The sequence below is a fragment of the Vulpes vulpes genome, chromosome 16 (assembly GCF_048418805.1).
Source record: "Vulpes vulpes isolate BD-2025 chromosome 16, VulVul3, whole genome shotgun sequence".
NCBI classification, from domain to species: Eukaryota; Metazoa; Chordata; class Mammalia; order Carnivora; family Canidae; genus Vulpes; species Vulpes vulpes.
Window position 1 is genome coordinate 15548833 of NC_132795.1, and position 14450 is coordinate 15563282.

The 14450-nt window shown below is 35.2% G+C and overlaps 1 protein-coding gene across 1 annotated transcript in view; it reads right to left on the minus strand.

The window, feature by feature from the left end:
• CPO (carboxypeptidase O) overlaps window positions 1–14450 on the minus strand; it is a 130987-nt gene that overhangs the window by 13880 nt on the left and 102657 nt on the right. The window contains exon 2 of the mRNA XM_026002041.2: window positions 1018–1117. Coding sequence (XP_025857826.2) covers window positions 1018–1117 — 100 coding nt within the window. The remainder of the gene's footprint in view (window positions 1–1017; window positions 1118–14450) is intronic.

A 14450-nucleotide genomic window follows, 5' to 3' on the forward strand; every position in this document is an offset into this window, starting at 1 on the left:
CTCTAGGGTATTTCATTTACTTTCACAGAAAAGCTACAAGATCAGTACTGATTTCCTGTTCCACAGGTGAGGAAACCAAGGATCATAGAGGCTAAGTGCCTTGGTCAAGGTCACAGAGCGAGTGGCCAAGCCAGGTGTGACCTATCTCTGATATTAAAGCATAAGCTTTCCAAAGACCTTCCTGGACCTTGTTCAAATTTTTAGAATCTCCAGTACTTGGGGGGGGGGGGGCGGTTAATGTTTCAGAAGAATGTGTAAATTCATTCTTGCATTCTTTGAAAAAATTCTGGAAAATATTAATATACTCCCAAATGCTGAGGGAAGAAATGGTAAAGCCTATTTGGAAGGCAACTTGTGCATTTATATAAAAATGTAGATGTGCTTATCCTTTAACCCAAAAATTCTATGTTTAGAAATTTACACTTCAAAAAAAGCTTTGCATAAAAATCACACACACCCCCCACAAATATGCATATATAGTAGCTAATTTTTTTTCTACTGTATCCAGTTTCAAAAACAACCAAACTCATTTTAGTAGCAATACGAGTATTTCTTTAAAAGAAATCTTCCCCTCTTAAGAATTACTGCCTGCATCCTTTGCATCCTACAAGAAATGCCACATTTTCAGCTAAATGTGATTAAATCACGAGACCTCTCCACTCCATGTCCCACACCCACATGTGTTACATTGGCCTTGCCTGCTGAAACCAGCTAAGTACTTGACAAACAAGAGTAAGGGTTAATTTTAGTCCATGTTCACATGAGCAAAACTGGCTAGAGGATTCTTTACCTCCTTTTCCTTGTGGTTTGCCTTTTTATTTCATATGACAGGATTTATAGCTTCGATGGTGGTGATCAAAAGATGATGTTCTACCATCCCTTAAACTCAGTGCACAGGCAAATCTCAACCTCACATTTTGAGACTCTCTAGCCTAATGGATATTAACCGGTGAATCATCCCTCGCCCCTCCTACAGTAGACTGTGGCTACCACCAAACTCCATGTGTCCTCCCTTACCTCCTCCATAGGGTGATATCTGGTATAGGAATAGGTGTCCAGGCTCTGCCACGGGCTCCCTGTCTCTTCCACAACTTCACGTCTGGGTTGTGCTAGGGATCTGCCAAAGAAAGTCAGACTCAAAGGAGTGAAGAAACTAGAATACCACGAGGAGTGGAAAGCTGATGAAAAAGGTGGTAGAAAGCACTGTGAACAGGATTTGGAGGAGAAAAGTCAGTGTTAGAGTCTCCTTGCTGTGACTTACTGACTGAGACGTGGGCCAACCGTTGAGTCTCCCCACAAAGTATAGTTTCTTCATCTGTAGAGTGAGGCAAGGACAGCCATTCCAATCTTGCAGGGAAGCTGGGATAATTCAGTAAGATGTTGTAGATAAACATGTTTTTAAATGTGTAAAAGAAATAATAGCTAAGATTTATTGAACTGAAATGTATTACAAGACACTCAAGCAATTTAAATATCATTTACTTCTCTTGAAAACACAGATAGGTATTCTTATTACCCCCATTTCAGATATGAAAAAATTGAGTCACAGGGAAAGTGTTATTGGGATTGACAATAACTGACAATAATGGACAGCCTGATTGAAGAGCCTACGATATTTTTTAAATTATTTTTTTAAATGTTACTAAGGTATGATTAGCATACAGTGTTATTGATCAGTTTTGGGTGTACATTATAGTGATTCAACAATGTTATCCATCTTTCAGTGCTCATCAATGTAAGTGTGCTCTTAATCCCCTTTATCTATTTCACCCATCCCCCCCCACCTCCAGTCTAGCAGCCATCAGCTTGTTCTTTGTATTTGAGTTTGTTTTTGTGTTTGTTTCTTTTTTTTTTTCTTTGTTCATTTGGTTTCTTAAATTCTACATGAGTGAAATCACATGGTATTTGTCTTTTTCTGTCTGACTTATTTAACATTGTACCCTCTCGGTCTACCCATATGCAAATGGCAAGATATCATTATTTTTTATTAAACATATTATGTATAATATATATCCAACAAATGTTCCACTGTGGTGTAGGATATTGGTTGTGGGAGAGGTTGTATGTGGAGGGGGACATTTTATATATATATATAAAATGTATTTACATACAAAATATATTTTATATATATATAATATATATATACATTGCCTACATTGGCAGACATATCTTTATTTACCGAAGTCCATAGTTTACATAGTTTACATATTTACAAAGTCCACTGTTGGTGTTGCACCTTCTATGGGTTCAAACAAATATATAATGACATGCATCCACCATTGTAGTATCACAGAGGACAGTCACACTGTCCTAAAAATCCTCTGTGCTCTGTCTGTCCATTCCCACCCACCCCCCACCCGCCACTGGCAACCACTGATATTTTTACTGTTCCCATTGTTTTGTCTTTTCCAGAATGTCATGTAGCTGGAATCATACAGTGAGTAGCCTTTCAGATTGGCTTCTTTCCTTAGTAACATGCATTTAGCATCTCTCCATGTCTTTTCATGGCTTACTAGCTCATTTCTTTTTAAAGTTGCACAATATTTCATTGTGTGGAAGTACCACAGTTTATTTATCCATTCACCCACTAAAGGGCATCTTAATTGCTTAAGTGGCAATTATAAATAAAGATACTATAAACATCTGTGCAGGGCTTTGTGTGGGCATAAGCTACCAGTTCATTTGGGTAAATACCAAGAAACATGATTACTGGGTCATGTGGTAAGAGTGTGTTTAGTTTTGTAAGAAACTACCGTCCAAGAAATTGTCTTCCAAAGTGCCTGTACTATTCCGTATTACCACCAGCCACTCATAAGGATGCCTGTTGCTCCACTTCCTTATCAGCATTTGGCGTTGTCCCTGTTCTGGATTTTGGCCGTTCTAATAGGTGTGTAGTGGTATTGCACTGTTTTTTCACTTGTAGTTCCCTAATAACATATGATGTTGAACATCATCTTGTAGGTTTACTTGCCATGGGTAAGGTGCCTTGGTAAGGTGTATGTTCTGGCGTTTTGCCCATTTTTGACTCAGGTTATTCATTTTCTTATTACTGAATTTTAAGAGTTCTTTGCTTATTTTATTTTATTTGTTTTCTTTCTTTACTTGTTTTAAACAACAGTCCTGGGGATCCCTGGGTGGCTCAGCAGTTTAGTGCCTGCCTTTGGCCCAGGGTGTGATCCTGGAGACTTGGGATCGAGTCCCACATCAGACTCGATGTGGGTGCCTGCTTCTCCCTCTGCCTGTGTCCCTGCCTCTCTCTCTCTCTCTCTCTCTCTCTCTCTCTCTCTGTATGTGTCTCTCATGAATAAATAAATAAAAAATCTTAAAAAAAAAAACACAACAGTCCTGTATCAGATGTGTCTTTTGCAAATATTTTCTCCCAGTTTTTGGCTTGTCTTGTCTTCTCGTTCTCTTGACATAGTCTTTTGCAGAGCAGAAGTTTTTAACTTTAATGAAATCCAAGCTATTAATTATTCCTTTCATGGATTGTGTTTTTGGTGTTGTATTAAGAAAGTCATTGCTATATCCAAGGTCATTTAGGTTTTCTCCTATATTAACCTCTAGGGGCTTTTAGTTTTGAGTTTTATATTTAGGTCTATAGTCTAATTTGAGTTAATTTCTATGAAGAGTGTAAGGTCTGTGTCTAGATTTTTTTTTTTTTGCATGCGGATGTCCAGTTGTTCCAGTACCATTTGTTGTAAAGACTATTTTGCTTTATTGTGTTATTTTTGTTCTTTTGTCAAAAATCAATTAATTATATTCATGGAGGTCTATTTCTCAACTTTCTATTCTGTTCTATTAATCTATTTGTCTTTTCTTTCATCAATACCACAGTGTCTTGATTACTGTAGCTTTCCTATCTATTAATATGAAACAGTTCTCCGCTTATTTAGTTATCCTTTGATATCTTTCATTAGAGTTTTATAGTTTTCTCAAATAGAGCTTGTACATATTTTGTTAGATTTACACACAAGTATTTATTTTGGGGGGTGATAATATAAATGATAATATGTTTTTAATTTAAAACTTCCCTTGCTCATTGCTAGTATATAGAAAAGCAATTGAATTTTGTACATTAACCTTGTGTCTTATAGCCTTACTATAATTACTTATTAATTTCAGTTTTTTTGTCAATTCTTTCATATTTTTTACATAGATGATCATGTCATCTGTGAACATAGACAGTTTTATTTCTTCCTTCCCAATCTGTGTACCTTCTAACTCCATTATTCATCTAAATACTTCCAGTGTGATGTTCAAAAGCAGTTGTGAGAGTGGACATCCTTGCCTTATTTCTGATCTTAGCAGGAATGTTTCTAGTTTTTCACCATTAAGTGTGAAGTTAACTATAGATTTTTTGTATCTGCTCCTTTCGATATTGAGGAAGTTCCCCTCTATTCCTAATTCACTGTTTTTATCATGAATGGGTGTTAGTGTTTGTCAAATGCTTTTGCTGTATCTATTGCTTCTGTATCATGTGACTTCTTATTTTTTGCCTATTGATGCGATGGAGTATATTAGTTGATTATCAACTATGAAACCAGCTTTGCATACCTAGGATAAATTTCAGTTGGTGGTTGTGGTGTATAATTATTTTTATGTATTGTTGATTCAGTTTGCTAATTTTTCTTAATGACTTTATTTATTTATTTATTTATTTATTTATTTATTTATTTACAGAGAGAAAGAGAGGCAGAGGGAGAAGCAGGCTCCATACATACACAGGCCCGATGTGGGACTTAATCCCAGGACTTCAGGATCATGCCCTGGGTGGAAGGCAGGCGCTAAACTGCTGAGCCACCCAGGCATCCCCAGTTTGCTAATATTTTGTTGTGGGTTTTTATATCTGTGTTCATGTAAGATATTGATCTGTAGTTTTGTTTTGTGTTTTTCATACATTTTATTTTTCTGATTCTGGTATTAGGATAATGCTGACTTCATAGACATCAGGAAGTATTCCCTCTGTTTCCATCTTCTTTTTTTTTGTTTGTTTGTTTCCATCTTCTGATAGAGATTGTAGAGAATTAGTATAATTTCTTCTTTAAATGTTTGGTAGAATTCGTCAAAGACCCCACCTGGGCTTGATGCTTTCTTTTTTGGAAGGTTATTAATTATTAAGAATTATATAAAGAGGGATCCCTGGGTGGCTCAGTGGTTTGGCACCTGCCTTCCGCCCAGGGCATGATCCTGGAGTCCCAGGATCAAATCCCACATCAGGCTCCCTGCATGGAGACTGCTTCTCCCTCTGCCTGTGTCTCTGCCTCTCTCTCTCTCTCATGAATTAAATAAATAAATCTTTTTTTAAAAAAGAATTATATAAAGAAATTTATCTCTTTAATAGATATAGGCCTATTCAGATTGTCTACTTATTGTTTATCTTTTGATAGTTTAATAAAACTATTCCATTCCTCTTGTCTATTATCTTTTGACAGTTTATTTTATTTATTAATTTAATTAATTAATTAAATTTATTTAGAGAGGGAGACAGAGAGTGGAGGCGAGGCACAGAGGGAGAGGGAGAAAGAAACCCAAGCCGAGTCTGCACTGAACGTGGAGCCCCATAGTGGGCTCAATCCCATGACCTTGAGATCAGACCTGAGCTCAAACCAAGAGACAGATATCCAACTGACTATGTCACCCAGGCATCCCAGCAAATAGTTAACTAAAACTATTCAACTCCTCTCCTCTATGCCAGATATTGTGTCAGCACTTAAGATAACATATTAATGCACCTTATATAATTCATTCTCATTACAACCCTGTGAAGCATCATCATCCATGTTTTATAAATTAGGAAACTGAGGCCAAGAGCAATTAAGTAACTTGCAAACAGTCACAGAGCCAGTAATTCATACAGTTAGTACCTTCTCTCTATGCTACACAAATGTTTGATGAATGTTTTAGTTCCCTAGCTAAAAGGCTTTATTTAGTCAAGAACTAGGATTATATTTTCATTATTAGCACATACTAGCTGATAATTCATTTACCCAACAAATATGTATGGAGTGATTACTATGTTAATAGCAGCAGGATGTGAGCCTTTGGAGAAGCTGTGGCGTGAACATTTGGATAGTGACCTTGCATTGCAAGGATATGTGTCAGAGATTGAATTAATGTTTCAATGACTTTTATCTATTTTCTCATTTTTCCTCCCTGAATATTTGTGATATTATATCTTCTCTTTCCTTAAACCTTCATTTCCTATCTTTAAAATGGGAATAACCATACCTTTCCAAAAGATTCATACAAAGATTAAATAAATTAATCCATGTTACAGTGTTAGCACAATTCTGACACCTAGTTAATACTTAATAAGTGTTAAGACACACCAGGAGTTCAAAACAAAGCAAAGCAAAACACTATTCAGTTATAATAGTTTAAAATAAATTGTATGGAGAATAATTTAGTCACCTAAGTGGAATTGTCTTCAAACAATACCAAACCACAAAATATTTTGATAGAATTAATTAAAACTCAAGTTCCATTTATAGCTACATAACTCCAGTAAATGTATTGACTAGATTTTAGTTTTTTAATTTGGTTCATTTAGCATCATGTACCACTATAATAGAAATCAATTTCCCTACACAATTCCATGACTTTAAACTTGGAACTACATTTATTATTTTTAATTGCTGCTAATATTTATAAAAATTACTAATATTAATAAGAAATGTTATTCTTGATTTAATAAGTTCTTTATCCTCAAAATTGTAAATGTTTTATTACATTGTTGAATGAATTTTACCTTATGTACCTTGTTCAAATGAAAATCTCATGAGAAAAGATTGTTTAAATAATCAGTTAAAATAATGAAATTGAATTTTAGAAGGAGATTAAAAGAAGCAAATGTTATTAAAAATATAATAGTTGAGGGATCCCTGGGTGGCGCAGCGGTTTGGTGCCTGCCTTTGGCCCAGGGCGCGATCCTGGAGACCCAGGATCGAATCCCACATCAGGCTCCCGGTGCATGGAGCCTGCTTCCCCCTCTGCCTATGTCTCTGCCTCTCTCTCTCTCTCTCTCTCTCTCTCTCTCTCTCTGTGACTATCTCTCTGTGTGTGTGTGACTATCATAAATAAATAAAAATTAAAAAAAATATAATAGTTGAGTAACAATATGTTTCTCCATGTTATTCAGGGATTTATTTCTAATAATTATCATTCATTTAATTTTTTTGTAAATAAGCAAGAGTGCTTCATTCAGAGAAAGCAATTCTAGTATAAAATACACATACTGGTGGAAGCAATATGTTGAGGCTGATTGACAAAACATCTAATCATTTAAAAAGAAAATATGTACAACCGTTGGTGTCTTTAAATTAATAAAAATTTAATCTACATATAAATTTTCAGGAGCATAGTTCATGTCTTTATCAAATAATCAGAAAATATATATTTTTTATGATACCAGTTAACCTTTATTGAGTGCTATATGCTAGGAACTGATAAAAGCATTTATAGTTTCATCTTATTTAATCCATTCAATAACCAGGGGTTGGTACTCTTGGTACTATAGGCAAAATTAGTAATAGATAATAGTAGTGGAAAAGTAGATTTCTTTCTTACAGAATTTAAAATCTACTTAAGGGAATAAATATAAATAAATACATGAAAAACAAAATAACTCAGCCATTAAATAACAAGGCATAAAGTATGATAAGAAAATTGCCTCATTGACTACCAATTAAATGGTACACTAAGTGTTTTGAAGATAGGGATGGAGAATTCCTAGCTCAAGTGCAGTCAGTTATAGCAACCAACATTGTCCTAGTAATTATGCATGCCAGCACTGTTAAAAAAACTTGATATATACACTTATTTAATCCTGACAAAAATCCTTAAGATAACTTTTATTATCGCAGGTTGTTGTTTTGTTCTGAAGATTTTGTTATATAGGCTAAATTATGCTTTTATTATACCTTAGAGAATCACCATAAAATATTAGCCCATTTAAAAAATTGTCCAAAAAAATAAAAATAAAAAATAAATAAATAAAAAATAAAAAATTGTCCAGCTATGATTTGGACTACAAAGAAAGCAAAATAAGTATCAGCATTGTAAAGTCACACAATAAAGAAAACAATTCCAATGCTTCTTTCAGAAAGGAGAGAGGAGAAGAAACGAAGCAACTGAGAAGGACATCTTTTCAGCCATCCCTTCATCCTTCCTCACATTGGCTGTCCTGCCTGTCCTGTCCTGCCCAGAAATGCGATTATCAGAGAGGCCTTTTACAACACTTTTGAGACAGAGATGGTGGCTATTCAGAGCGACTCTGTTCCATCCTTCATATAGTTCAGCAAATGTTTGCATCTTTATTTATCATAGTTACCTACTCAGTGGAGTAAGAAAGTGAATTACACAAAAAGCAGGGCTGGTCCCAGTGAATTCCTGTTTCAGTTGGGTTGGTATTCTCCGGCAATTCCACAATATAGAATGGAAGAAACTAACAGTAACTGGATACCCTCAAGAACCAATACTTGGTTTTCCCCCTGCTAATATCTGCCAAATGTGTGAGCATTGGATGATGAGGTCCAATGTAACATGCAAAAAAAGAGAACTGTATGGGATCTGAGTGAAAATCTCTATTAAGAATGCTTATCATTTTTACATGAGATTAAAGACAATACTTAAATCTCAGAAACCCAAATACTTAGTTCAAGCAATGTTTAAACCATATACTTAGAAAAGGCAATTCCTTGTTTCTAGGCAATTTCTTGGGTAATGCATAATGCATGCAGAGGTAGGAAAAGCTAGCTAATCCCTCAAATTATCACCAGTCTCATCTCACCAATCAAATGAAAAGATTATTGTACTTTGTGTATTCTTTTTGAATAGGAATTTGTAAAATGTTAACAGAGAAAATGATCCTTGGGTACATTATTAATAAACACTGTAGATCTAAGATAGTCTAGTGGAATTTTGATTGGAATGTATAAAGAGGCAAAAATCTAATGAACACTGAGGCAAATTTTGTATTTTCAATACGTAGGAAGGATACAGTTATATGAATATTTCATGATAGTAATGTATTTTCAAACTTTTTTTTCTTCTTCTAAAATTAACATACACTTATCATGGAAAATTTAGAAGGTATGGAGGGGGAAACAATAGAAAAGAGAAGGAAGGAATAATCTTCAATAATCCCACCTCCCTGAGTCATTATTGATATTTTGGCATATTTCACATCAGCCTTTTATCTGTGCATACTTTTTCTTAAACACAGTGCAGATTATGTCTACATATAATTTTGTATTCACTTCCTTGTATTGCATATTTTTCAGAAACATTCCCTCAAATCAATGAAAAGTTTTTATAAACATTAATTTTAATGACTGCATAATATTTGACAGCAGGTATATATTACATAGCATCATTTATTAAACATTGTCATCTATGCTGGGTATTAAATCTATTTCCCCTTTTGGTTTTTTGCTATTGTAAATAATTCTGGAGTTAATGACTTTTTGCATAAATCTTTGTGCTCATGTCTAATTATTTCCTTGAGTTACATTCTAAGAAGGAGAATTAGTGGGCCAGAGATAATGAGTATTTTCAAGGCATTTGGTTCATATTGCTAAATCCCAGCTCATTCTACAGATTTACACTTTCATTGGGAGTGTGCAATATATATAAGTCCACCTCCCTAAATGCTGAAAAGAAAGATTACAAAACTCATAATCTTTGTTAATCATAGGTTTTCTAGACTATTATTATATCATATGTAATGGATAGAGTATCAAAAATGACAAGTAACCTATGTTTTGTGTTGGTCAGAGCCATTTAAAAATGGACATGTTTTCTATTAGTAAATAATAATGAATATGCAAACAACCACTAAGGACCAAGACTAGCAGATTTTAAATGTTTTCCCCAAGTGCAGTCAGAAGCTGCACTTTAGTTATCCTAAAGTTATCCTTAGTGATCCTGCCTGAGTTCCACTGCCTGAGCCACATCACTTCCATAAGCTAACCTGGGTTTGAAAAACATTTTTTTAAAATCTTCATTAAAGAATAATCACAAAATGAAGAATAGTTGAAGAAAAAGGGGGGAAATCACTACCAATTATAACAATGACCATTTTGGTACATATTTTTCCTTTTATTTTTCTAAGTATCTTATTACATTTTCTATTCTGCATTGTTTTTAGCATAAAACATGCCTTTTCTCATGCTATCAACATTTTTTCATAATCATTATTCTAATAGATAAATAATATTCCATTGTCATATATCACATGTAAACATTTACATAATCTAATGTGGGACATTAAAGTCATTTCCAAATATTATAATATTTTACGTAATATTTATGTTACAAATAAAGCTACATCTCAGCACATAAAACTCTTTCCATATTTAGTTTATTTTCTCGAAATAAGTTTCCAGAGGCAAGGATACTTACTACTTCAAACAAATGTATAAGTTTTAAGACTCTTGATACTTCTAAGCAAGGTGATTCTTTTTCCCAGTCAAAGCCCTGCAATATATATGTAAGTCTTTGTCTCTAGTTTGTAAATAATCTCTGAAAGATAAATGCAGTATCTATATGAAACCAAGCAAACTGATGGAAAACATTAGATGGCAATGTCCAACCAGATTTTAGTGCCATGGAGATCGTGGGCTCTCTTCCTATATTTGAAATCAGACTATCAAGCTAAAAGATAAGCTGAGGTTGCACCATTCATCCGGGGCAACAATCAGAGTAAATTTCCCTAGTCTATGAAAGTTTGTTGCAAGATTCTCTTAACTATAAAGCAAAAGAAAAAATACTATCTATAACCACGCATGCTTGGTGATATATGTCAAATGAACAGGATGAACTATGTGTGAACAAAGGAAAATATACATTTTATATGAAAACTATACCATACACGCACACAGAATTCAATATATATTATATATTTAGAGAAGTTCTACTGCATCATGAATAGGAAAGAACACAAACATAAGCAAATAATAAAAGCAGACATTTTATAAACTAATAAAATGAGTAATAATCAAGACAAAACATTTAACTTTATTAGAAATCAACAAAATGCAAAGTAAATCAACTGAGTATTTTCACATGTAAACTGATGCAACTTTTTTAGGGGGCAATTTAGCCATGCATAGCAAGATTCTCACATTTTTCTCAGCTTCTGACCCAGGGATTCATCTTCTAACTTATATTAAGGAAATAATCAAAGATTTGCAAAAAACTTTCATGTGGTTGGATGCTAACTATGGCATTATTTGTAAAAATGGCAAAGTAGAAATCAACCATATGCCCCACAGGGTAGCAATGATGGAATATTATTCGTGGTTGCAATATGTTTTAAATGTATTATGAATGTCATAGGAAAATTCCTACAATATAATTTAACTAAAAAATTCTGGCAGTACTACTGAATACATAATTATCTATCTATCCAAAAATATTAGCAGTAACTATATCTTGGTGAAATTTTAAACGCTTTAAACGTTTTTTTCAAAAATTAGAATAATCTGATTTACCAATTGTGAAACTGTAAATGAAGGATATAGAATTTTCATTATCATTTCCTTTTTTCAATCATAAAATATGACATATCTACTGGTATTTATCATATTTTGTGCTGGAAAATGTTTATTAGATATTTATTCATTTATTCAAAGATTATTAGAGTAGTGTTGAATAATAAAACTTTCACAGACTTTATTATTCTCATCTCATGGCAGTGTGTATGAGTAGGCATTGTGTATGATCTTGAAAAAAGCTTTCTATTTAGACCATCTAAGTCAAGAGAGTCAGTCCCTCTTCCCACTTCACACTCACCCATCATATCCCAGCCCCTCAGGAATCAGGATCCCCAAAAGACAAAGGGTCCCAAGTAGAGGCTTCATCTTCTGCAGAGAGAACTAGAAAATCCTAGGCTTTCTCCTGTAGGTCAATGGATCAAGCATCTCTGAGAACGCATAAAGGCAGAGGCTCACACAATCAAGATAAGGTAAGTCAGTTAATGGATGTCTCAGCAGAATTCTATGTGAGCAGTTGTTTATTAACTCTATCATGTCCTTATATAGCAGTAAACACTATATAAGGGTTTTTCCTTTCTCCTTGAAAACCAAATTTATACAAGCTCTTGGTTCCACAGATCCAGAAAGAAGTTTCTTCCCAATGTGAAGTCCTCATTGCTAGGAGTCCCTGTCACCTGTACTTAGGAGATCATTATTCCTGCTGTTCACCCTCCCTCCCTATGGGGTCTCTGGGCATAGAGGATTTTATGTCTTCTGCCCCAGATACGGTAGGCATGGTTAGTGTTAGGATTTCCACTCCTCTCTTAAAGCTTTATTTTGAGTCAAATGCCTTCTCTTCTTCTGAGAGATCACATCACCAGCTTCTTAAACAAATTCAGGTCTTTCCAAATCTGAGCAGTGAAAACCTTTTAAATCCTCTTCCAAGTGGATTTCCCCACACAGTACTCTCACATAAAGGACCCTCTCAGATACCCCATCATGTTTTCAGACAAACTCAGATATGCCTAAATCTCAAATATGACCACCAAAAAGTAAAAGCTCAAGTTAAGATCATTGCTAAAAGTCTAACAGAGCAAGGCAAGCTTTAGTGCAGAGAAATAGAGGACTTAAATGGAGTCCTTGGCATTTGGGGGCTTAGTCTAAATCCTTTGCTCTGTATCCACTCATTCATTCATTCATTCATCCATTCACTCATATAAAAATGTAACAAGTACCCACTATATCTCAGGCAATAGTACAAAGATGAAAGCACACAAAGATGAATGAGGCAGACCATGTCTCTGCTTTATGGAACTCAAAATAGAGTTGAGAGAACAATAAACAGGTATACAAATAAATAATACAATTTCAAGTAAAGGAAATCAAAATAAGATAGGGGATGATCATGAGCGAAGACTATATTGAGATAGAGAGGCCTGTTCTGATTTATTTAAGATGATTTTCGAGTTAAGTTCTAAATGATATGGCTCATGAAAAAGGTTGTAGGAAAGGTGTGCTAGGTAAAGGGAGTAGCATATGTAGAGGTCCCCGGGAAGAAATGAACTTGGTCCCATTAATGAACTAGAAGAAAGTCAGTGTTTGAGTAAAGTGGGACGGTGAGAGTAATGGAAGACAAGGTCAAGGAAAGAGGCAATGGGATAGATCTTGTAGAGACCACAGACCATAATATGGACTTTGAATATTATTTTAAGAAATCACTGAAAAGATTTTGGTTTTATATTTTAAATAATTTGTCTGACTGCTGCATAGAGTGTAGGCAAGAGACAGAATGGAAACAGAAAGGCCAGCTGGGAGGATACCACAGCATTCTAAGGCAAAGATGTCGGGGCCTCAGACTAGCCAGTCATAGTGACGGTACAACATGGGCACACTGGGAGCTTATTTTAGAAGCAGATCTAACAAATTTCCTTATGGAATAATTGTGAAATGTGAAGGAATTAGGAAACTCAAGGACAATTCCTAGACTTTGGGGCCATGAAAGAGAGTGAATAGTGGTGACTTTTTATGAGATGAGGAAAATTGAGGGAGGATGAGATTTGAGGAGAGGAAAATTCAAGAATTATATTTGGCTCTTACAGGTTTGAGATGCTTATTAGATATCGAGGGGATTGTCAAATGGGCAGCAACTATGGCAAGCTGGAGCTGAGGGAAGTTGGGGTGAGGTACATAAATTTGTGATTCCAGCTTGTAAAAGATGGTGTTTGAAGCCACATGAGGAGCTCATCTAGGGTGTGAATATAGATCGAGAAGGCAACAACAAAAATTGAGCCTTGGGCTGGTCTAACATTTAGAGGTCCTGGTACAAGAGAGGAATCCAGCAACGGAAATTAAGAAAGAACAGCCAGGGAAGTAGGTGGAAAACTGCGAGACTGTTGTGTCCTAGAAGCCAAGTGAGAAAAGCATTTTAAGAAAGTGGGAGTTACCAGCTGGGCCAAATGTTGTTCAGAAGTGGAGTCAGATGAGGACTGAGAACTAGCAATCTTATCCAGCAGGATAGAGAGGTTCCTGGAGACCTTGAAAAGAGCAATTTCAGTCAACATGTGGCAGAGACAAAAGCCTGATTGGAGCTGGTTAAAGAAGGAAAGCCAAGTGAGAAAGTGGAGGCAGTGAGTATAGAAAACTCAATCATCAGAGAACATGGTCTCACCATAATAGCAACTTCAGCGTGATGATCTTCCATCATCCCTTTAGGATATCATCGATTCAGAAATCTTGAATTCAAATTTTGATGATCAGGATGAGAGGTAAAATGCAACACCATGACGCTCTTCTCACTCACATGCAGGGTCAGAGCAGTCACCTCAGTCATCCTAGGTCTGAAGCAAACGTTTTAATGGTGCTTTGAGTTCCACAGAGGGAGACTGGAACTGAGGAGTTGAGGGTGGTTTTTTCCCATTCTCCTATTTGGAATTGGACCAAGATGGACTCAGGACAGAGAGATGCATGAGTAAGTCA